This window comes from Gossypium raimondii, chromosome 10 (assembly GCF_025698545.1).
Source record: "Gossypium raimondii isolate GPD5lz chromosome 10, ASM2569854v1, whole genome shotgun sequence".
Classification (NCBI taxonomy): Eukaryota; Viridiplantae; Streptophyta; class Magnoliopsida; order Malvales; family Malvaceae; genus Gossypium; species Gossypium raimondii.
In genome coordinates, this window is record NC_068574.1 from 22,517,956 (window position 1) to 22,543,888 (window position 25,933).

The 25,933-nt window shown below is 33.3% G+C and overlaps 2 protein-coding genes across 3 annotated transcripts; one reads left to right on the forward strand and one right to left on the reverse strand.

Annotated features, from left to right (window-relative positions):
* The first annotated feature begins 3,658 nt into the window (after positions 1-3,658).
* Positions 3,659-7,339, forward strand: LOC105776162 (serine/threonine-protein kinase-like protein ACR4). Its single transcript, XM_012598678.2, has one exon. The coding sequence runs from the start codon at positions 4,296-4,298 to the stop codon at positions 7,026-7,028; it is 2,733 nt and encodes a 910-aa protein (XP_012454132.1). The 5' UTR covers positions 3,659-4,295; the 3' UTR covers positions 7,029-7,339.
* A 307-nt stretch (positions 7,340-7,646) lies between these two features.
* LOC105776161 (eIF-2-alpha kinase GCN2) lies at positions 7,647-25,662 on the reverse strand. Of its 2 annotated transcripts, none has more exons than XM_012598675.2 (29): positions 25,390-25,662; positions 24,449-24,517; positions 24,303-24,362; positions 24,108-24,213; positions 23,696-23,800; positions 21,695-22,117; positions 21,167-21,292; positions 20,971-21,057; positions 20,761-20,847; positions 20,550-20,661; positions 19,790-19,907; positions 17,533-17,587; positions 17,108-17,274; positions 16,309-16,493; positions 15,469-15,617; positions 14,980-15,229; positions 13,979-14,261; positions 13,808-13,901; positions 12,822-12,902; positions 12,634-12,690; positions 11,829-11,960; positions 11,660-11,743; positions 10,098-10,343; positions 9,499-9,606; positions 9,027-9,112; positions 8,834-8,936; positions 8,629-8,751; positions 8,321-8,453; positions 7,647-8,188 (listed from the first exon to the last, which is right to left on the reverse strand). In XM_012598675.2, the coding sequence occupies exons 1-28, from the start codon at positions 25,509-25,511 to the stop codon at positions 8,343-8,345; spliced, it is 3,729 nt and encodes a 1,242-aa protein (XP_012454129.1). In that variant the 5' UTR covers positions 25,512-25,662; the 3' UTR covers positions 7,647-8,188; positions 8,321-8,342. The 2 variants fall into 2 exon arrangements, with proteins under 2 accessions (XP_012454129.1, XP_012454130.1); XM_012598676.2 differs by having other exon boundaries at positions 24,303-24,379; positions 25,390-25,406.
* Between the last annotated feature and the right edge of the window lie 271 nt (positions 25,663-25,933).

Here is a 25,933-nt window from a genome sequence, read left to right on the forward strand (position 1 = left end):
CTTGTGCATGACACCATTTCTCAAATAGTATCACACCCCACGATATGGTGCAAGAAAATCTTTTATATTTGCATAATTAACATCGACCTTATAATATTTGGATTCCCAGTCCAAATAGTCTATAGCTTTAATTATAAAAATATATCTAAATGTAATTTGGAAAAAGACTTATGTTAGGTTACATCCCTTTTATAACACGTAAATAAGTCAAAATAATATAAAATTTATATAAAAAAGGTTTTATAACTTGCCCAGTAACTTTTATAACATTTCTTATAAATAATATAATTTTTACCATAATTTCAAAAATTTATTTTTTATAAATAAGTTATAATAAAAATATAATATTTTTTTATAAATACGTATATTATATTTATAATATATAGTATGGGCACATAAATAGATTATGTTCACACTTCTTTGTCATAACTTTTATAAATAAATATATTATAACACTTTTATAACATGTAAATTATTTTTTTATAATAAGTTGGTTATAACTTTAGAAATTTTTAAGATTTAAATAATATAATTTTTATAACTCTATAAAATACTCAAATTATTTTGGGTGTGTATTGGGTACATTGGTTATGTATTTTTCTTTTATTTATAAGTAGCCTTAAAAATTGACATGCCTTTTTTTTAAATATATAGTTTTAAATATTTTACTATACGTATAGGATACTTGATAACCTCTTAATCACGAAAACTCCACATTGTACTAAATATTTTCTCAATTATTTTTATAATATAATTTTTAGGATTTGTAACATAAGAATTTTTTTGTCATTATCATCCCAAATGCTCATACATATTCACGCTTATAATATAAATTTTATAATTTATATAAAAAAATTTAAAATTAGATTTAGGTGTGATCACTGACGTAATTGCTTTAATTCTCACCCTTCCCTTAAGCATTAGAAAGTGTAATCAGGGTGCTCTAGTTACTCCGAATTCAATGGGACCCATAAATTACAATGATTACTCAAACAAAGTAACTACACCTAAATCCAATTATTAAATCACTTTCGACACACTAACTTATAATTACAATATTCATGTTGCCTTAATTCAATATACATTTTCTAAATATATTTCATATAGATGAATTATTAACATAAAACAAAAATCACTTTTTGAAATTTGAATTTGATAATCATTTTTACATTCCATATTGAACATTTTTTTTTTGGTCTAAATACGTCTTAAATTTGACAATTGTTCTTATATGTGGGTTCAATTTTTTTTTGTCCAAGTTAGTCCTTGATATTTGCTTGAAAGCCCTAAAATTTAAGTTTTAATGTGGGAATAATTGTTAAGTTCAAGCTCTAATATGAGAATAATTGCCAAGTTTAAGGATTAACTTGGACAAAAAAAGTTCAAACCTTAATATGAGAACAGTTGTCAAGTTCAAGACAAAGTAATGATTTAGCGAAAGAATATATTTTTTGAAAAGTTGACTTTATAACCATACTTACGTTGCTAAACCGTTTAAAAAGATTTCACGAAGATTAAAGGGATTAAATTTTTTCCATATTAAAAAAATTGTATGAGAGTAAATATAAATTACTAACGTGAAATATATGATTTATCTTATACAAATTTCATTAATTTAATAAAAGATCCAGTTATGAGTTTTTTATTATTATTGTTGCATGTTGTTAATTTGTAGGTTAAATTATTCAAATATGTCATTTTTTAATTGATTAAATATTTGTTTTTTTGAAAATTTAGAGAAATAGATTAATTTTGAAGGGAGAGTGTGAAAGCGCGTCCAGTTCGGCTCGTTTTTCCTTTAAGATACATTTTTTGACTTTTTTTTAAATATAATTAATTTCTTTTGTTAGATGATTAAATATTAGTGGTTTTGTCCTTCAGTCCTGGGTTTGATTCTTCTCCCACTCACATTTGTATTTTTTATTTCATATTTTTTAAGCTTTTTATTATTTTTAATTAATATTTTTAACATATTAGCTTCTTTGGTCAAATGGTCAAATAATAATGATTTTATTTTTGAGTCTTAGGTTCAATTCCACCTCTTCTAAACACATTTGTAATTTTTATTTCACGTCTTTTTAATTTTTAATTAATTCATCTTTTATTTATAAATCAAATAATTATTATAAACATAATTATTTTTAGTAAATATAATTTTATATGTCTAATATTTATTTTTCAATCTATATCATAAGTGTAGTAAATTTTAGTATTACATATTTTTATATGTGTATTTAAAGTATTTAGCATATAAACATAATGATATTTAAAATAATTAAATAAAATATTTCACATATAACAATATTTGAAATATCATACCCACAGTGTAGATAAGAAAAGAATGATATTTGAAATGTTTTACATATAAAAATAATAATTATATTTGAAATAATTATTTTATTTTATAATATTAAAATCACCATACCCACAATATACGTGGAGAAAATAAATATTTGACATAAAAATATATCAAAAAATTAGTTGATTTTTATATTATATATAAAGGAGTTATTAATTTCAAATATTTTAACATAATTATATATGTAAAAATATATATTTTTATTATATAATTACATATTTATTATTTTATTTTACGAATAAAAGAGATATTGATTAAAATATGAATTAAAAATAAAAAATTAAAACAATATATTTATTAATTAAAATAAAAAAAACTTGAAACAACATAAAATAAAATTACAAATGTGTTTGGAAGTAGGAGGATTGAACACGAGACTTAAGGATAAAATTATTATTATTTGACCAAGGAGTTAATATGTTAAAATATTAATTAAAAATAATAAAAAGCTTAAAAAACATGAAATAAAAAACAAGAATATGAGTGAGAGAGGAATTGAATTTGAGACTCAAAGATAAAACCACTAATATTTAATTACTTGACCAAAGAAACTGATTGTATTAAAAAAAATAAAAAAAATACATCTTAAAAGGAAAGAGCATCCAGTTGAGCATGCTTTCCTGCAACCCATATAGAAAACACGCCTAGTTAGACGTGCTTTCACACACCTCCGCTAAAATTGATCTGTTCTTCTAAATTAAAAAAAAAAACGACATATTAATTGACCAATTAACAGAAAAAAAGAGGTATATTTAAACAATTTAGCCTAATTTAGCATTACACAATAATTAATTGTAATGGTTAATTACAGCAGTTATATGAGTTATTGAAAGAATAGATATGGAGTTTTAAAATGAATTAAGCTAAAGACCAAAGTTTGAATTTGAATAATATAAATTATAAATGAATAATTTATGTATGATCTTAAATACCAATAATAATAATAATATATTCAACATTTTATTTAATTATTTAACTTTTCATGCCTGTGATAGTAGTAATAGGAGTAATTTATTTTATTTTAAAAATGTCTCTTAATCCAATTTAACCGAATCATTTAGTGTTATCAAATGATTTTTTTAAAGAATTATCAAATGGATTAAATTAAGCGTGGAGGGACTAGTTTTTAGGACTAAATTTTAAAAGCGCAAAGAGTACAGGGACTAAGAAGATAATTAGAAAAAATAATGGATATATAGGTGGAGAAGTAAGTGAGAGTAATCGAGAGAGAAGTGAGCAGGCATGAAAAAGATAAAATGGCATTAACTTCTCATTTATTGCATTCACCAACATTTGCCTATATTCAGAAGCAGCAGTTTGATCCACATTTATTGTTCTTCTTTCTTTCTCTTTCTCACTAACATTCTTGGCTGCAAAAACTACACCTTCATCACCTTCCACTCTTCACTTGTCAAATTCTTTTTTCATTTACACTCTCTATGATGGAACTACATGCATAGCTAAATATATGAGCTAGTATCAGGGTTTTGCCTGCCAGATATGTTGTTCACTAACATCTTCATTGCTTCTTCAAGCTGTTTGTGGCTCCAAATGTGGTAAGCTGAAAGCTTTTTTTGATCCCAAGTTGCAGAAATGGAGAAATGGTAAGTTTTCTATGATATTTTATGCTATTGAAAAGAACAGTGAAAGTGGTTTGGTTTTCTATGCTACAAGACTTGCATAAGGAGTATTTTGATCTGGGTTTTAGGTAGGGAGCTTCTGATATTTGGTTTTGGTCTCATTTCTCAACTCCTTGCTGGAAAAATTCATATTTACACTTCATCCTGCAAATGGTGAAATATGAGGCTGTAATCTTTACTGATTTATCATATGCATTCTGGGTTTAAAAGAGAAGCATGCTACTCCAAAGCCTATGTAGTGTTGATGTGGGTGGTGGATTCCATTAGCTTTGGATAGTTAGTTTCCATCTTCTGCTATGGGGGTTATCAGCTTACTGATCAGAGATTCCTCTGTCTGGGTCTCACTTGGGGCTTTGTTAAATTTGTGGTGGGTAGTTTCAGGTTTAGGCTCAATGTCCAGCATTGCCATTTCTTATGGTGAGAATGGACCTGTATTTTGTGGTTTAAAACCTGATGGCTCACATCTTGTGACCTGCTATGGGTCAAATGCTGCAGTCATCTACGGGACCCCTTCTCATTTCCCATTTGTGGGTCTAACTGCTGGTGATGGCTTTGTTTGTGGGCTGTTGATGGATTCCAATCAACCTTATTGTTGGGGAAGCAGTGGCTATATCGAAATGGGAGTTCCTCAACCGATGATCAAGGGAGCTGAGTACGTAGAAATCAGTGCAGGCGATTACCATTTATGTGGTTTGAGAAAGCCTTTAACTGGAAAGCATAGAAATTATGCTTTGGTTGATTGTTGGGGTTATAATATGACCAAGAACTATATGTTTGATGGGCAGATCGAATCACTCTCAGCAGGCTCGGAGTTTAACTGCGGATTGTTTTCTCAGAACATGACTGTTTTGTGTTGGGGCGATGAGACTAGTAGCCGTGTCATTAGCTTAATTCCTAGAGAAATGAGGTTTCAAAAGGTTGCAGCTGGTGGTTATCATGTTTGTGGGATTTCGGAAGGGCTGAATTCTAGAGTCTTTTGCTGGGGAAGGAGCTTGAACCTCGAAGAAGAACTATCCGTGCCGGTTGCATATTCTCGTCAAGGAAATGTTGATTTGCCACCAAAATATCCGATGCTTACAGTTGTTGGAGGAAAGTTCCATGCTTGTGGAATCAAGAGCTATGACCACCAAGTGGTTTGCTGGGGTTTCATTCTCAAGCCAAGTACCCCAGCTCCCAAAGGTGTTAAAGTCTATGCGATTGCAGCTGGAAATTACTTCACTTGTGGTGTTATAGCCGAAAAATCCTTTCTCCCAGTTTGTTGGGGCGTTGGGTTCCCGACCTCACTCCCTACTGCTGTCTCACCCGGACTTTGCAAAGACACTCCTTGTGCACCGGGTTCCTATGAAGTTAGTCCAGAGAATGCACCTTGCAAGTCTCCTAACTTACATATTTGTATGCCCTGCAGCATTGGTTGCCCTGCTGAAATGTACCAAAAATCGGGATGTACTTTGAAGTCAGATCGAGTTTGTGATTACAATTGTTCTAGTTGTAACTCAGTGGAATGCGTCTCAAATTGTTCTTCGAATTCTGAAGCTACTAATGGAAGTAAGAATGAAAGGTTTTGGTCACTGCAATTGCCGATCATTGTCGCGGAGATTGCTTTTGCTGTGTTACTGCTGATCATCGTGTCCTTAACTGCAGTTTTATATGTCCGATACAGGTTGCAGAACTGTCGCTGCAAAGCAAAAGAGTCGAAGTCCAAGAAAGCTAATGAGATTGCTTCTTACCGAAAAGAAAACGTAAAAGTCCGTCCTGACTTAGACGAGCTTAAGATCAGGAGAGCTCGGATGTTCAATTATGAAGAACTTGAGAGGGCCACTGGTGGATTCAAAGAAGAATCTGTTGTTGGAAAAGGAAGTTTCTCATGTGTTTATAAAGGGGTATTGAAAGATGGGACTGTTGTTGCAGTTAAAAAGGCCATAATGTCTTCGGATAAACAGAAGAATTCAAAAGAGTTCCACACAGAGTTGGATCTATTGTCAAGATTGAACCATGCCCATCTTTTGAATCTGCTTGGATATTGTGAAGAAGGCGGAGAACGGCTTCTTGTTTACGAGTTTATGGCTCATGGATCTTTGCATCAGCATCTTCATGGAAAGAACAAAGCCTTGAAAGAGCAATTAGATTGGGTCCGAAGGGTCACCATTGCCGTCCAAGCTGCACGGGGAATTGAATACTTGCATGGTTACGCTTGCCCGCCAGTAATTCATAGGGACATCAAATCCTCAAACATTCTCATAGATGAAGAACACAATGCTCGAGTGGCTGACTTCGGTCTCTCTTTATTAGGACCTGCGGATAGTAGCTGTCCATTAGCCGAGCTACCTGCCGGAACACTCGGTTATCTTGATCCAGAATACTACAGGCTTCACTACCTCACAACAAAATCCGATGTCTACAGCTTCGGCGTATTACTATTGGAAATTTTAAGCGGACGAAAAGCCATTGATATGCAATACGAAGAAGGGAATATAGTGGAGTGGGCAGTTCCATTGATTAAATCAGGAGACATATCTGCAGTTCTAGACCCAGTTTTGAAACCTCCGGCAGACATTGAAGCTTTGAAAAGGATTGCAAATGTGGCTTCCAAATGTGTGAGAATGAGAGGAAAAGAGAGACCATCAATGGATAAAGTGACCACCGCCTTAGAGCGAGCTCTAGCACAGTTGATGGGCAGTCCATGTAGCGAGCAACCAATTTTGCCAACAGAGGTGATCTTGGGAAGTAACAGAATGCACAAGAAGTCCTCTCAAAGGTCTTCGAATCGGTCGGTCTCAGAAACTGAAGTTGCAGAAGACGTTGAGGATCAAAGGTTTGAGTTTAGAGCTCCTTCGTGGATTACATTCCCGAGTGTAACTTCATCTCAAAGGCGGAAATCATCGGTATCGGAAGCTGATGTGGAGGGAAAGAACATAGAAGGAAGAAACATGGGCAATGTAGGGTATGGTGGGGATGGTTTGAGAAGCTTGGAAGAAGAGATAGGCCCTGCATCTCCTCAACAAAGCTTGTTCTTACAACACAATTTCTAAATGATCCCAACCAAATATTCTATCAGTTTGTTTAAGGAAAAGGAACTGTAAAAATGGAGAATGGATGTAATTTTCAGAATTTTTTTAGTACTATATCCCATTTGCATCTCGCAGCTATAACACCAGAACTTTAGTCGCCCTATCATGGTTGTGTTACCAGAATTTCAATCGCCCTGTCGCAAGTATGGACCGTCAGCTGTTCGATTTGTTGTCTTTATATTGTTAATTTGAATTCTTTCTTGTGACTATTGTACTGATTATAATGTCTTTAATCCGTCTCTTTTAATGCTAATGGATGAAATTCATGTTTACTGTTTGAGTTGTTTGAATTACAAGCAAGAATTTAAAATCAACTAATGATGGATATTATTTTAATTTCATAAAATACGATTTATTCCATTTAATATTTAGTCCTCGAAAATATTTATGTTGTTACAATGATGATCTTAAGTGCTAAATAACTCCATTAATATAAACAATTACTTGGATGTCAAGAAAGGTAGCTATCCACTGAACTTTGTAATGGAAGTATTAATTTATAAATATAATTAGAGGTTTGAGATATTATATAATCTACAAAAAGAGTAAAAACGTAACCACTCAACAATCAGTACAAAATGAGCAGATGAAAAAGCGCATTCACTCTTGCAATACTACAAGGACTTGATCAAACTGAAATGGATCAAAACAGATTGTTACCAAGCAGGATTACAGGACATAAACAAACTCTAAAGGTCCATTTCAAACAGTTTTTAGGCAAATAGAAAGATATCAGGGAACCATGGAGGGACTTTGGATTATTCTACGAATCCTGGCAACTAGCATTGCGTGTAGACACAATACAGAGATTGAGGCGAACAAGTTCTTGCCCAAACCAGAAACAATGATGTATTATTGTGATTTTCCTTGTTGATAACTATATCATTGACTCTTGTCTTTTTTTCCTTTTCTGTATCATGTTTAATACATAGATACATTTGCGTATCTCACTATTTTCGGACGAGTTTATGTAACATGTAGTGTAATTCGAGTCATAGTACAACAAAACCTAAAGCTGCAAAAAACTCCTTAGTGGCAAATTCAGGCAAAAGACTGTACATGGTTTGCTTCATCAGGCGCCAGAGGAGACGAGCAAAGAACAATTCTGACTGATACACCTACTGTTGGAAGGGCAAACAACATGCATTCAATTCACGGAAAAATACAAACAAAATCTCATTTTAGTAAAGATGTATTCTGAAAATTGTTAGAAAGTAATGATGGATATGACTGAGCATAGGGCTTCTAAGAACCTGAAATTTGATGAAGACAGTACTAGAACCAAACTGAAGGGTTTCGGAATTGTGTCCCAATTGCATTCAACAGAAATCTTACAAGATCTTCTCTCTGAACCTCTTTCTCCTTCTTAAGATCAAGATGACGAACCTGAAGATGTTATCATTTTAAAAGTCGAGTTGCACATCCAATGAAGATAGGCTATCTCAAAATATGCATAGTCATCACAAATTTCGACTAAATTGTAAAGAACAAGTTAATGTCCTTGTAGTAGCAATATAATTGGAAAAGCGAAAACAGAAACAGCCTCCAAGGTCCAAATTACCTTAACAAAGCCAGTTTGAGATACACCCATGTCTGTTATAATAACAAGACATTTTATCTCATGCTCACTTGCATATTCGTATTGCTCCGTGAGGCTTGGATCAGGTATAGGAACAAGCTCAGCCTGATGTATATGAATGACAAATGAGTATGAAAACAATAATAAGTATATAAAAAAAATTTATGTACAACATTCCAACACCAACCTTGATATTCTCCTCCCATAATTCAGCAACAAGTTCCATGCGTTCAATTAACAGACCACCACCTCCTCTTGAGCAAACAAGGATGCTGGTGGTAGCTTCATTTCTGCAGCAGGACACACAAAGGTGATGGGCCAATGAGTAAAATATAAGACTGACCGAGAAGACGGAGATAAGCAATAGGAGGTAACTGCACCTAATAGGCTTGAAATCTACAGGAGAATGCTGGATTATAGTCTCAAGTGCAAGGCTGGTTCCAACAGCACCAGGAGGATTTGTTTTCTGGATGGTGAAAAAAAAACCCTCAATAAATAGATGAGATATGATTTCATGCTGGAAATTATCGAAGTATACCAGGGTACTAGCACACAGACTAATAAAATATAACCAACCATGCTTTTCTGATTTGTAAGTTGCACGTGCAGTTAAGACAGGCAGGGACTTATTGCTAGAACAATAATCCAAACATTCATAGTAAGTATTCAACAAATGACGAATGGAAGTAAAACCAGTTGCATAACTTTCTGTTAGAAGTTACTTAGTGCTAAGCACTTTATATAGTGACTTATTCTACCTGAACAACTAACTATGCATGGCAAGTGCATATATGCATATACACATGTATAAAAAATGAAAAACAGGAAAGGAACCAGAGATGCATGACATACATATTCATGATTCCACATTTGATGAAGTAGATAGTCATATCGACCACCAACAGCAAGCAATGCGCCTTCAGTAAGTGCTCCAGGATGACTCTCCTTTCCCAAGTATATCTGGAGAATGAATTAGAAAATTCATTATGTAAATACTGGCAGATGTGATAACCATCTATATACACCTTTACAGGAAGAACTAGAAAAACAGAACATACTAAATTATGTGTCAACAAAGGTTACAGGCAATTACGGCCATAGGTTATCTTTGACATTAGCATATGACGTTGCAAGTAGACATATTATACATTATCTTACCGTACAATTATGACATCATTTTACATATAACAAATGAAAATAAAGCATTACATGTAAAAAGCATAAATATACTTTCACCTCAATGTCAAAGCTAAAGTATACATTTTAAATCCAAGTTGCTATAAAGATTTATCGGTAAAAATAGATGCCCATGGTAACTATGATCAACATTCTGATATGCCCTGTAGTAACGAAGTGGTATCGTAAAGGTAATATAGACATATCTATAAGTGCATTCAAGCCATGATTATTTAGTATGAAAATACACACACAAGCGGCTAAAGTTGTTATACCTGAAAAAACAAATCTCTATGATAATTCTCAGTTGGTGGCATCAGTGGATCTATATAAACATGTTTTTCAATCCTCCAGATCCTCAAGTAACTAAAGAGGTCTGACAACTCATCAAGAGCTTTGCGGGTAGGCTTATCTGCAGGCAATGCTCCCCTCAATCGAGGGAGGGCCTGGTCTACAGCTCCACAGAATCTTAAACCAACAGTCTGCAACCTATTTACAGTAGCTTCTGCTAAATTTAGTTCCTGGAAAAGAATGAAATTTAGAAGAGAAAGCATAAAAATTAAGGTTATAATGACGACATAGGATTTCATCATATAATTCACTTCTGCATGTGATAATAATCATGCACTAGTGAAAAGAAACAACTTAACTTTATGACTACTGCCCAAACATTCTGTCACTACTTTTACAATTCATGAATCATCCTACATCAAGCTACTATAAAGTTAAAACTTATAAACATCAAAATCATCATGAATCATCCTATATCAAGCAGAAATACTATAAAGTTAGAACATGTTCACTGTGAATCTCAATTTTTTGAGGCACAAATACTATAAATTAGTTTTTTTTATAAGATTGAATTAGCAAAACTCCTATCCTACTTTCTCTTAGTTCTAAAGTAACTACGCATTCCCATGTTCTAGCAAAAAAAATAAAGCAAAATACATAATTTCAAGAATGTACAAAGTAGTTCCATTAGGTTTTACAAAATTCTCATTATTCAGCAAAAAATCCCCAAACCATTTTATGGCAAACATTAAAACAAAAGGATATACCAGATGGGTTTAGAAATTATATCCTAAAGTTATTGGGTTCTAGAACATTATATCAAGGGCTTATTGAATAATTTTGTTCAAGAAACTAGAAATTCTAAAGTCAAGTAAAGCATTTGGCAGTGAATAAGACAAGATGTTGTAAACAGATAAAAGCATCGCTCCTTTTTGGGTGCAAAAGAACTTTTGAATTCACATATCTTGTAGAAAGTGGAATACCACAGACCCTAATGAATAGCATTATTATATCATACAGCATTGAAGAGAAAATACAACATAAGAAATCATTCTAATGTCTCTGCAGTGCCCCCTAAATTGTCAAGTCCACCTCCAGAATGTAGAACAATAACTAAGCAAAATCCATAATAGCCCAAGTTGAATTTTCCAGCCAGAATATTTGACAAATCAAATATTAATCCAAAAAAATGAACACCTTTTATCACGTTATAAATGCACTTTCAACCAACATGGTGTGCTTCTAAATTTACAAGGTATAATAAGCACAGCAGTCCTTTAAGTCTAATAGCTTTATAGCTAAAATCATGACTTTACATGAAGATGTTTTAAGTGAAAGTCCCTTTAAGTCAAACAGCTTGAAGATCTGCTTGGTTTAAGTCTAATCATATGAGCATATACTCAATAGACACAAAATTGAAAAAAGTCACTTCAACTCTACGAGACTCTGAGAAGTACAAGTTCGGGTAAAACATTATTATAATGGCAACTTTTACAGCTTAACCTATGCTAAGCTAAGCACAGTGTGTTTCATGGTTTCCACAGACCTGCAAAAGCTGACGCCTTATAACAACCCACTTTAACTTCCGTTCAGATGATTGTGGACGTAAGGAAGCCATCATTGAGAGAAGCTTCATTCAGTTAAGGAAGCAATTGTCAGATCAAAACTTCACATGGTCAATAAAATAAAATGCATCTTGAATATCAAAGACATACCTCAGCGACTTTCTGTCGGTGCTCTGCAGTGATTCCTGCCCAAATCCAAATAGACTCAAGCAGGTTCCCGTGATTAAGATGGATATCACACAACCCTGAGTTAAAAAATCGAGTAAAAATGTCCATTGTCACCTGCAAACGAGTCCAAGATGGGTCTGAAGTATAATGCATTTAATGCAAGAACATGGCAGCACATAACAACCTTGAAACTTACAGCAAATACAAATTAATCAAGCCAAGTGCATGGGCATGACATGGTAGTACAGGTTTCATGATCCTGAAGAATTAGATTTATAATGAATATAAATTCCATAAAAAATCACATTAAAACCCTACTACTTTTTCAAGCTGATATAAACAATGCTTTCTTAGTTATCTGCAAAAAGTGAAAACTAACACTGTTTCTTAATGAAGCTCAGAAGTTTCCTCATTGACGGTGACATGTCTACAAAGTAAAGTATCAAAAAGATCACTGGAAAATCACAATTGAAATGCCGTGAAAGTAATAAAAATATCTTGCAAGGTTAATATTACAAATTCTCGGTTGTAAAAGGGAAGTAGCCATGCCAACATTTTACAAGATAATCCAAAAGTTATATCAACAGCAATGCAGGAGTAACTATGATACAATTTGTCATAGAGCATCATGAGAACACACACACACACACTCACAGGAGGAAAACAGCTAGGTCAACAGTCATGGTTGAGCTAGAAACATAACCAGGTATAAGACAGAACAACATTACCTAACCTACATAACTAGGCAGTGAAGAATAGATAGATAGATAAAAAAAGATTACAATACCTTGAGAACCTCTGCCTCTGTCAAAGCTGATGCACCTCCAATAATGTCAAAATCACCCTATTGGTAATCAAAAGTCATAATGCACAAAATTACAATAAATTTTGACACGAAAACACTATCAATCATATTAACATGGAACATTGTAGGAGAAAAGATGCATCACAACATAACTGTTACAACATCTATACCTGAAGATAACGATTTGGAGGTGAATGACCGATTGCTCTTCTATAAACATATGATATCTCATATCGCTTGAATGAAAATTTCTATGACAGATAAAATGGAAAATCAAATTTAGGTCAAATAAACATCCACTAAAAGAGCAGATCACAGACGATATGCTAAGCATGTAGATAAAAAACAATGAGAGAAAAAATCAGATATCTTCTTTTGCAGACAGTTAGATTTGACAACACTAAATAGAAAGATATCCGTACAAAAAAGTTCTAACCACTGACTTATCCCCTCAAATTTGTTTCTAGAGATGTTTTCAAGAAAACCTAATAAAGTATAGCTCATAACTGATCTGCCACCTAGGAGTCATTCCATCTTTCTTTCAATACTTGCACAATATATCATAAATGAAGCTAGCTAATAATAATCTTAAATTATTACACTATAGAGGTGTTAAATCTAACCTTGTAAAAATATGATGCAGAAGCTTAGCCTTAAACTAAGTCTTAAAATGAAATTATAATTAAGGATGAATATAACATGATGAAGAACAACAAGATTTGCTGTTATTTCAAATTAACTTGTAAGAATAATTATTTTTATTACTTTTCAGAAACACGTATGTTGAGAACAATAAACAGAAAGGTTTAACCATGATATGGAAGCCTGTAAAACTCAAAGATGAGTAACACTACTAAATAACATTACATAATGTAGCATTAAGTTAGAATGTTATTAGACCATTTGGAAGTCCTCTTTTTTAGTCTTCTTAAGATTCCTATTTCAATATGTTGGGAAAACCAATATCTAGAATGCATACTTGAGAATTAACTGAAGGGCATATTGAGATTTTGTTACATCAAGCTTTCAAAGTCTATCGACTATTTCTAAAGTAGAAGTTTAACAACCTTATCAGCCTTGCATAATTGTATCCAAAAAATGAAGAAAAAAACAAAATGATAGGTGCAACTCTTGTAAGAAGTTTTGTACTCAATACCTGGTTTGCTACTATCCAGCTAACAAAAGGTAGGCGCAGCTCATGGCAAAGTTCAAGCATATCTCCTCCATGAGTCAGAAGTTTGACAGTATTCCTTATCATACAAACCAGATATAATCAATCAGTGGTACCTTTTATAAAAATTTTAAGGATTTTGACTATGAGAGGCACCTAGAGAACTTTGGACAATCATCTAGCAGACGCATAGGTACTATTTCAAGATGCTTAGCACAATGCTGTTTGAAAACTTCCCTGGAGACCTCAGCAACAAAATCACGAAGTTCGGTGTCTAAATCTGCAAACCGGATAGAAGAAGTATCATGGTGAACCATTTGCAATCTACCAGCATTCTGGTGATGGTTTTTCGTTGCTAACATTTCTTCATCAAAAATGGCATCCACAACTTTGCCATATACGCTTGTGTCCTCAGAAGTCTGCATTGTACGTAGAATATCTGAATAGGGAAAGAAATTAGCAAAAATGATGGTTGATCAAAGGGCTAGTTGAACTTTCTAAACTTGATACCAATTGCAAGCTGATTTGTTATATTATGACACGTGGACATTTCTGTCAGCTTAAACAGCAGAATATCAGATGAGTACAGCAAACTATATTACAAGGTAGTTGTGCACCAGTATTGCTACTAAAATTTTATTGAAGCCAATTAGAGAGCTTACAATTATAGTTAAAACCATAAGTCTTTTGGCGGAAGAGATTCCTTCTTTTGCCCACCAAAACAAGAGTCACGACAGATGAGTTAACCAAATTCCATTAATACGCCTGTGTCTAACTGGGAAAAAAAATTATTACAGAGGTTTCTTGTGACTTACATGGACAATGAATTGTTTTTTCAGATAAAAAAAATTCCTAATACACTAGATGATTAAAATCTTCAAAATATTAAGTTTAAGATTTTTAACTCTTGTTTAGTAATAACCCCATTGTAACACTACTTTTTGTTTAATTACATACACAAAAGCTACAGAGAGTTATAATAAGTATGTAGAGACAATTTATACTATGTTTCTCCCCACTTTTCTTAATCATAATAAAAGGTAAAGTACCAATTACTCAAAGTCAACTTTCAACAAGTAATGCACTTAACAACATAGTATAGAAAAAAAAATGCTCACATAAAAAAGAAAAAACTAGATTAGAACTTAGCTACTTACTATCCAACAGCTCGTATTCCATTCGTGGTGGAAAAGCATTTTGCAAAAGTTCCATGGCAGATGGGCGATCGGAAGGACTTTGTGACATTAAGCATCGTAATAACGATGCCTGTTCCGGAAATTCAGCTATCCATGCAGAAGGAAGTTCCCCTTTCAGTTTCAGATCAGATAAAATAATGTGTCTCTCCATAGCTGTCCCAAAAGGGTGCCAAAGCTCAAAGAAAACAACTCCTAAACTGTACATGTCAACCTGCAAGATAAGATAGCCAAATAATAGTTAAGATTATATCAAAAGCCATGAAATTGTAGGAGTGCAAACTATCTAATAATAAAACCCATACTACTTGGCAACCTGAGCTTTCGACTCAAGGCTAGGTGCCTGCATTTTTTGCTCACAGAACTAGACATAAATACTTTCCCTCAGAATAGAAAAAAATAAAAACATACTGCTTGGTACTAAGTAAAACCCAAGACGGATTTATCATTCACCTTCTCATCGATCCTTGGCCATCCCTGCTCAATTTCTGGTGCAGTGTAAAAGTAGGTACCAACTTGACCAGTACCATCAACAGAAGATCCAAGCATATCTGTCGGGAAACCACCATCCTGGTCCACCTGTTCGAACCTCAAGAATTTTGCTGAAGCCAGAAGAATGAAAATTATAAATTTTATGTCATCTTCAATTTTGGGCTTCTAATCTAACTAACATGGCCATGATCCCAATTTGTAAGGGGGAACACATATTTTCTTCACTGACTAATAACAATTGCTACTAGATCACACGCAAAAAAGCACCAACCCGCTAGAGAGGTAAAACTACACAAATAAATAACAGAATGAATAAAAAAACATTAAAAATATTTGGTGACTGAGAGATTTTTTTTTTCAAAACATTGAATATTAATTTACATTTTGTACAACATGCTAGCACTTGCCTTTTGAACATGGTGTATGATTTAAAAATGTTACATTGTTTGAAGATGCCTACAGAATGGATTAATGACAATTTGACGGCAAGCAGATCTCAAGACATTGTAAAGCGTGACTTATGAACCTTTAATTCACTTTGTTCTCATTTGTTTTATTGTATATTTAAGAAGCCCGAAAAGTCATTTAGAAGGTCTGATCTGCTTTAACAGAATTTCTCAAACCATAACTATAAACATTATATTCATATGTAAGTGAAATTTTACCATAGCATTCATTCTCAAATTAAATGAGTTCCTTTTTCGCTTTTGTTCCATAACTAACATTTGAGTTAAACAATAAATCTCCCTCTTAGAAGCTAGATGAAGACAAAAGTTGATTTCACCATAGAATATATCTTACCAAGACCAAAATCTCCAATTTTAATGTCATTGCGAGCATCAAAAAAGATATTGTTTGGAGTCAAGTCTCGATGGATGATTCCTTGTCCATGTATGTGTGCCAAGCCTTCCACAATTTGGCGAAACTGGTGCCACACTAATTCTTTGTCAAAATGGTTATAAGATTCAAGTCTTTGACGAAGAGTCCTTCATGCCATAAAAGGAATGAATTTTGGAAATAGTCAAAAAAAGGGTGGAGGATGTTAGTATTTTGTAAGGACAAAAGGAAAATACATTTCAAATGTAATTTAATAAAATAGATGGTTATGGAGTAATAAAATCATAGAAAAGAACGCTAACATAAATGCGTGTACATGTAAATAACAGACATTACAAAATGCATAAAAGAATATAACATGAAAAGCAGAAGAAATTGCATAATTTTTCTGTGAATATCGAATACCTACCTCAAGTCAATTACATGCTTCAAGAAGATAATGATTAAAAAATCCTATTAAAATGATTATTCCAAAGAGTTTCTTTTACCTATCCATTGTGAGAACATATACTTTGAGCACTCTTACATTACTTCACAAGGATGAATGTCAAAGGAAAAATAATTACTAATGTTTGACAGTATAATCCACCAAATAGAAACATTCATAAAAACAACAATAGTATCAAGAATGAATTCAATGGTTTTCAACTTCAAATTAGTTCGCTTTAACTCCAATTTATTTCTAAAAAAGTTACGATACAAAGTACAACATGAATGAGACCAGTCAAGATAAGAACGAAAGACAAGCAAATAAATCAGATACCTAGGGCAGTATTCCATCTGAATATATAGATACGTTGACTCAAGTTTGTTCTCCTGTCCAGGGACATCTGTCAAGCCCACACCCTTACTAAATGTGGAGCTTGTTGCAGTCTCTGAACCGCATGCATTATCACCAAAAGAATTAGCAACTCCTGTTTCGAACCATGCCTGGAAGTTTGCAAATATTTAACACTTAACAGAAGTCTAAAATGGGTACATTATTTTTCATAATTCTGAAGCAAATATATTTCTTTCCTTCATTTTCCTAATATCTCTTTCGTGGATAAAGCAATTAGGGAGTCAATTTAGTACCTTCCTATAAAACCTAGGTAAGAAAAAATGGTTAAAAAATGTGGGCTAGGCAGAGGCTTGACAATTCCCAAAGATGCAGAGAGAAACAAAATCGTCAAACGCTTTTCAATTTACCTGATAGTAACGGACAACATGCTGATGCTGTAAACGTGAAAGTGTAGCTACCTCCCTAAGTACCTCACCAGTCAACATTATTGATTCATTAGCACAAAGTAATACAGTATCAAGCAGAATAAAGATGGGAAATTGCACCAAAACTCAGATACTGAGAAAAAAAACCAAATTTAAAAAGTTGTATAGAAATTTTACACCATAAAGCAACTTCTTAAAGAAAATGTTAACTACATATATAACAGTGGAACAGAATACCAACAAGACAGGAACAGAAATACAGAATAGAAAGCAAGAAGGCCAACAAAGAAAAAGTTGGAAAGCAATATCATGCATACATTTTGAGAAAGGAAGAGACAAGAAAAAGGCTAAACCAAAGTATTACGGTTGCCTTTGGGGGAAAGACAAGAAGTCAAAGGCACCTAAAAAGGTAAGAAGACTGGAACGGCTGATGAGTATCAATTTCAACTTCAGGGTTGTTGGCATGTGCTAGTGCAATGCAAGTGGACCAACAAGTTGACTTGTTTACTGCAAGATTAACAGACACAATTACACTTGATGTGGAGATGCAAAATCCCTCAAACCTTGTTCAAGAAATGAATTTGGCATGGGCCTTTGAGAAGAAGTAATAGATAGCAAGAGTGGCAAGCATGCTAAGAGAAAATAGAAACAACGGGCTTGAATACTAAAGGCACCAACACGGTAGTGACAGTTTCCCCTTTTGTTGCTAAAAATAGCCCTGGGCATGACAGGGTGATGGTTGTAGGTTCAAGTCTAAGTAATGCAACTCCTTGTTTTGTTAAAAAGTTGACTTGTGCAGAGAAGGCAAAATGAATAGACGTCATTGCTACAATTGTGATGAACCGTACTCATTTCAGCACCAACGTAAAAATTTATTTTGGTTGGAGATAAAGGATTCTGATGATGTTGTGCAAAATCAAGACAAGAGCATGGAACCTAAAATATCCTTGCATGCAATAAGCCGATAACAAGCCAAAAAATGCATGAACTATTCAAAACCAAAAATAGAAAGAAGACATGAAGTTTATTTTAGAAATACTCCTAATTAAAATAATTTATTTAGCAAGTATTATATTGCAATTAAAAGTCCTTAATTCTAGTTTCTTATTCTACAAGAATAAAAACCTATGTAACCTCTATTTAAGGAGACAATTCTTAGTGATAAAATAAGACTGAAATTATTCCAATTTATAGGGTCTTAAGACTCTATCTTCCTAAAGAGAGCAAGGTTAGGAGCTCCCTTCGGCAAGTTCCATATATTAATCATATGCTATTCACATGGGAGGAACCGCAACAAGGGAAAGGCTTCCTCAATTGAACCAAACTTTATCACCGTGAATTGCCCGGCAACTCGATCCATATCCCCATCACAAGGAGATCTATAAGTGTCTCTGATTAAACCATCTAAATAAATGCAACACAGCTGACAAATTCCTAAATCTGAACCTGACAACATACACAAATCTTATAAAGTTGGAGTACTCCTATGCACCAAATTGCACCAACGTTGCAGACATCCATGTTAACTACACACCTGAATAAGCTTCTCTATATTGAGAATTGTGACAAGCTGTAAAGAACAGACTCAACAGTAAACCTAAGGAGCATATGGAGGTTCCAACTGAATTAGATAATGAAAAAGCAAAGACGGAACCCAACACACAAGGTATAAATTAGTTTGCTAGAAACGTAATTATGTTAGGGACACTTATGGCAGGCAAAAGAATATCAATTAGCAAAAATTAGCATAAATAGAATATTTATTGAATAAGGATTCTTCTTTAAAGAATCCCAATATACTAGCAGTATGCCTATGAATTAGGAGTCTTCCCTATTTTACTAGTTTCCTTATTTATCATATTTTACTTGTTTTCAAGGCTGTAAATCTCTATTTAAGAGAGTTATTTTCTTATTAATAAGATAAGCAGCATTTTTATTTAACCTATGAGATTTGGATCTCTCTCTAATGAGCTCTAAGGTATCAACTCCCTTCGACGAGTTGAACTTTATACAGGATAGGTCGCTCAAGAAACAAGAACAAGGGAGATAATCCCTCTTCTCAACGTGACTTAGTTGTAAATCGTCTGGTGACTTGATCCATCTCTAAGAAACATAACAAATTACCAGCAATCCTTCATTACTAGACCATTTAATAAGTTGTAATTACTACACTTAGCATCATTATAAGTAAATAACTGTAAATTTCTATTTGGATATATAATACGAGAAATGAAGTTACCTCAATATTCGATCATTAACGGGCAGGTTTTTGTCCTTTAGGCGAATTTTCTTGACTGCATATTGCCTTCCATCTAGCTTGTTTTTGCACAATACGACATGGCCAAAACCACCATGACCTATTGCCATCAAAAGAAAAAAGTTTTAGTAGTCCTAAAGTTAAAGAAAAATAATATAATCATGTGAACGAAATTTATACACAGCTTTAAAGAATGAAAGGAAAATAAAAACAAAACAAAGAAGCCACCAGAATAAGCATTAAAAGTGGGTTGGTGTCTTGGTGAATCTAAAAATACAGAGAGCTTGAAATATTGAATTACATAGCAAAGTCAACTGCTTCTTGGGCTTAACTAAGGTGGTAAGGTGAACAGATTTTTGGTAAGGATCCTTGGTTCAAGATGTTATACCCAAAAATAAAGAAAGGAAGGAATGACAGAATGATAGATGAAACAATTGACACTTCTGATAGACATCATGAATTTCTCAAACAAGTAGGCCCATTGTTTATGGACACCATTTTCATTCCGTACAAATACACCATAACTACCGTTCCAATGCAGGTGAGGTCAGTGTCTAAACTTCTAGAACTTTCATACTTGAAACATGAGAATTTTAGCCTGATCAACAATCCAATATCAGGTGGAAATGTATCGTCAGTTTAGTTCTGAGATCAAACCAGAATCACCAATTTACTTTTCAACTGGAGAAATAGAAGCAAATGAATATGAATATGAATATGAATATTGGAAAAACTGTCATACCAAGTGGCTGTAGCTCCTCAAAGTCACTCAAATATCGAGAATTTGGGAGAGATGCACTAGGCCCGCCCAAATCAGAAGTAGGTTTCCAAAATTCAGAAACTTTGGATGAAACCTAAATAAATGTACAAAAAATTATAATGCAATCAGAATTAGAGCTTAATTGATAAAGAGAAGGAAAACAAGAAAGAAAAAAGGAACAAAAAGTGATAACCATATGCTGATGGAAAGCATGATCAAAGGTTTTATTGAATGTCAGAGAAGATTTAAGAGCTAAATCCCGCACCCATTCTGAAAACATCTGAACTCAAAATCATCAGAGAATCAACATTTTATCAAGCAAAAGGAATTCAAACTTTTAAAATCTAAACATAATCATACTTGCTTTTCCTTTCCAACAAGCAGATTGTCAATAATTACATACACCTAAATTATACAGCTCTGTTATAATCTGTGGTAGTGCATCAGTTAATGGTCCTTTAGAAGCACAAGCAAGACGAAGTAGATGAACCTGTGCGTGTAACGAAGATATACTAGACAAAGTTAACAGGTAGCCTTTAAAGCAAATTAAGCTTACATGTTGAAAAATAAAATAAATTGAGAAAATATGAAAAAGTTACCATCATTAGATCTTTTCCAATGGCTTCTGATGCTTGATTATCACCAATAGATGTAGAAGATAATGACTGCCAAGTCTCACTTTCAAGATCATCATCATCATCCTCTGTTTCCTCATGAACAGTATCCTAAAAAATCATCAAATGACTATGTAATATTCCACGAAGAACTAAACCATGAAATAAGAACAATTTGAACAACAAAAGTTTGATTCTTTCAGAAAACAAGTGTTCACCCACTCTTCTGCATCTTCTAAAATCATATTAAACACCAATCAGCTAGAATTTTATAAAAATCATATTAAACACAAACAATCTAAACTAGGAGTAAATAGCAATATACCTAACAATAAGAATCTACGTAATTCAATTTCAGCATATAGTTATAACTTATAAGAAACCATATTTTGTGTATTAAGAACTTCTAGGAATACCTTCTGCTAGAGAAGGTTAGATAGCAAAAATAAAAGTCAAATAAGAATGATTAAGTAAAAGATTATTGGTATTAAACACCAATCCAGTATGGCTTACCTCCTCCTCGCTATTAATGCCATTTCTAACCAAGTCTGCCAAAAAATTGCTTGAATCAGCAGTAGATGAGCTCTTACCGTCATCTACACTTTCTTCCTTCATGTTATTCAATTTGGCAACAGGTAAAGGTGAGACAACTTCCTTTTTTTCTTCCGTTTCCAACAGCTTTGGGTTCTTCTCGAGTTTCTTTTGTTGAAAGTCATATCCAATGTCTCGACCATCTGATGCAAGTGACTGTACAGCAGAAATTATACCTCTGCTTTTGTCCATATCCACAGGCCAATTCCATGACTCTCCAGATCCACTGAAAAGATCTATAAAACCATAGACAAAAGGGCCCCTAGAAGAGGAACCCTTGTTACTTGAAATTGCAACATCCTTCTGAAGCAACTGGCCGCTGCCACCTGTGGTTGAACATAAAGCCTTCAAGAAGAAAGATAAATTTCAGACATGATAACCAAATCAAAGAGCAAAAAGGAAAACAGATGGTTAACAGGAGTTAGATGCCTATTTCTTAACTATATAAACCACCCTTATAAAAGAATGAACATAAACTCAACAGAACAGCACCTTAATTCCAAACTAAGTGCACTAGGTTTCATTAATCCATTTTGTCCCTACTTTTTAATTAAAAGCTAAATCCTATTAAGAATCAAAGGAAGCTAAACCTTCTGTTCTTTTTTTTTTTTTTTTTGAATGACCTTAATCCATTAAGTTTTTTTGATCTTTTCATACCTTTTTCCATTTATCCTACTTGGCCCAAATCAATCTCAAATAACAGAGTATCCTTAGGTCTAAACTGCGTACAGTCCAAGTCATCTTTCATTTAATCATATCTTGATGCCATCACTAACTTCTTACGAATAAATCATCTTTTCTGGTATGTAATGGGCATATCTCCATCTTAACAACTGTGCATTTCAACTGCAGTCATTTGAGGTGATGTTAGGTAACCACCCAACATTCAGTAAGAATAAACTCTGTATTTTAAGGGTATTCCATAAAAGTTTCCCTTCAACCTACAGGCAATCACAGTAAGATAATATCCATGCAGCACTTCTTTTGTTCATCCAACCTGTTCTAACCCTATGCCAAGACATCACGCTCAAGCTCTTCATCAGGGTCTAGGGTTTATCAAACAGAAACATTGGATATCCACTCTAAGCATCTTTGTTAGTTATGTATACTGGCTCTATCTTCATCTCTATTTTTAATTTAACAAAACTTCATATTCAGCTTTTGTCCTCCTTAACATTAATTGTTTCAATTTTAAGTATGCCTTCAAAGCTCTAAGTTGCAATTATCTCCCACCTTAATCTCATCTACTAAAGCTGAATTATTAAAAAATAGTATGAACTAAGAAATATCATCTCAAAATATTACAAAAAAAAAAAAAAGTCCCTCCACAGATAAAGCAAAGAGATAAGAGTTTTACATATCATTGGTGTGATAGTCTTTAATCTGAATTTCACATCATTTCACTAGTTGCTACAATTGAAATTACTTGGTTATGCATATCTTTATCTGCAGTCATACTCCATGTTACTCAAAACCAAGGGTACAAAGATTTTAGGTTAAAAGAAAAAAAAAGGATTAGATATTTATTTTGATTGAATACTCTTATCAACAAGGAAAAAAATTTTGGCTAGAGAAAACAACATAAATTTTGAAAGTCATTCTAGACAAACAAAGAAAACATATTAAATGACCAACTTATGGTCCATAAAGATATTTTCATGTCCATTTACAGCAATGTTTCAAACAAGATAAACAAATCGAACTAGGAAAAATTAAAGTTCAGTATATTATAGAAAATTATCATTATATAGAAGACATCACTAAGCATAATACGGATAGCAACTACCAGAACTTAAGCATGGAATACAAGGAAGTGCTCATGAAACCAAACCAAAGAAATGGACAATCACCATAGATCAATAAATATGACATGGATACAAGTAAAAATTGATATATTAATTATTACTGAGGATAAAAGTATACAGATTCATGTGTTTGGCCTGCTGGAACAATTTCAGACAGGAACTCTTGGGCAGCTTCCACCAAATTAAAAATCATTACCCGTCCTTCTCGAGCATTAGCATTTGCCTGGGGAAAAAAAGTTAATAGTACTAATTAAGTATAAGATGCTAGAAACAGAAGCCAATGTATTTGCAAATCAGGTAAGCCATGCCAAGCAAAAAGCAGAGTGCTATGCAAACAAATTCTGAACTTTTTATAAGTAATCAATGTGCTCTTTGGGGAAAAATAAAAAATTATCTGCATGGACACAAGCTTCTAGAATCATAAAGACAAAGTAGTTCCATTCGACATTACAAATTACCAGAATCATTTATTATTGTCACTGGCAGAACTTCTATTAAATAGCATAAAAAGAACACAAGTCAACACAAACCTGATCATTAAGTAGAGACAAAAGAATATCAGCCTGGCCTTTTGTAAGGCCTTTCTCCGGAGTGATCTGCAACCTTGGGCACTTGTAAGGATATCCTGGCAAGCACCTGATAAACAAGAAAAATTAAAATGAACGGAAAGGAAACATATGTTGATATAAAATGAACATGAAGCAACATTCATCCACTATTTATACCTAACTAAGAGGAGAGCAGAAATATCAAGGTCCTCATAACCCATATCCTTTGAGTAAGGCCTGTTCAATTTTCATAACTAGAAAAACTGAGATCAGGAAAAAACATAGCTCAACTGACAATTAGATACAAAGCAAATAACACAAACCTGAGCTTAATGATGATTTGTGGAGGTGACCCTGAGTCAACTTTGCAGTCTTCTTGAAATATTGCACACCTAAAAGTATAGAAATTTGACGTAAAATACATTTTTAGTATATCATATGTCCCTAATAATTAAATCTTCAATTTGATTTCATTTGAAAAATAAAGAAAGAAAAGAAACGTATGGATGATTCTAAATTCTTAAAACAAAGAAACCTTGTAAACATGATGAAGAGTAAACAAAATTTCAGTAGAACCCTTAAAGAAATAATGGAGGCAAAAGTTAACAAAATGGAAATACTAAGAGTTCAACATGTAAATGCAGAATTCATAAATCATAATGCAATTTTAGGAAAAGATGTCCATTCTTAGGATATATATCTATATATAGAAGACTCCAAAATAAAATAAAATAAAATATATGAACACTTTATCAAATACAACAAACTTCAACTTTAAGCACAATTTGTTCCAATCATCGTAAGCTCTACAAAATTTGTGTGACAATAATAAAAGGAGTTTCCAATCTAAAATCATTTTGCAGTAGGTCAGAGGCCTTTTCTGTATTTAAGTACCTTGAATACCGAATAGGATTTACTATCATTACCACTTAATTACTTTCAAGTTTCAACCAATATAAGCTCAATAAGACCCTTAATCTTTTTCTCAACAGTGGCTAACTATTCCCAATTTTTTCCAACAGCCCTGCAAAAATTAAACACTATCTAATTAAGCAATCAATGTTCGCACAAAGCTTTTTGCCCGTCATTTGGGTCGGCCATATGAATCGTATTGCACTACCCTACCCCCATTTAAGACCATATCCTTAGTAAATTCAGTAACAAAGATGTCATTATTTTTCCTTAATATATACTAGCTATGCGAGCGAAGATTAGCAAGGATCAAAGAACAAAAAGAAAATGGGTTGAGAGAACATTAACATACAGAGCAGTGATCTCTTCAGAGAGAAGTTCATTATCATCTCCATCATGGGAATTATGATCTTTCGAAGAAGCCCTTCCTTTACTCCTCCTCCCTCCCCCTTTCTTCTTCTTCTTTGAACCCATTTCTCATACCCAATCATCCAAAAACCTAAACAAGGCCTTGATTCATAAAGGGAATGATGGTGGGTTTTATTTATTTTGAACAAAAATATATATATAAATTAGAAGAAATTTAATGGTGGCTGCGGTGGCGCTGAAGTTCTGGTTTTGAACAGAGAGACGTAAATAGAAAGAAGTTAGACTCCTCCTCAACACACACACACACATATATATATATATATATATATATATATAACTCGAGAATTACTTAGGAAATCGCCATTTCCAGCTTATAATCAGAATCTCATCCTTGGATTCTCAAAATAATTGCCATAAAAATTCATCTTTTACTGTGTTCGAGCTCGGGCTTGAACGTACCTGTCCGACCTGGATTGGGCCTAAGCTAAAAACGGCTCATTTAAATCTAAATATAAAATCATTTGTTT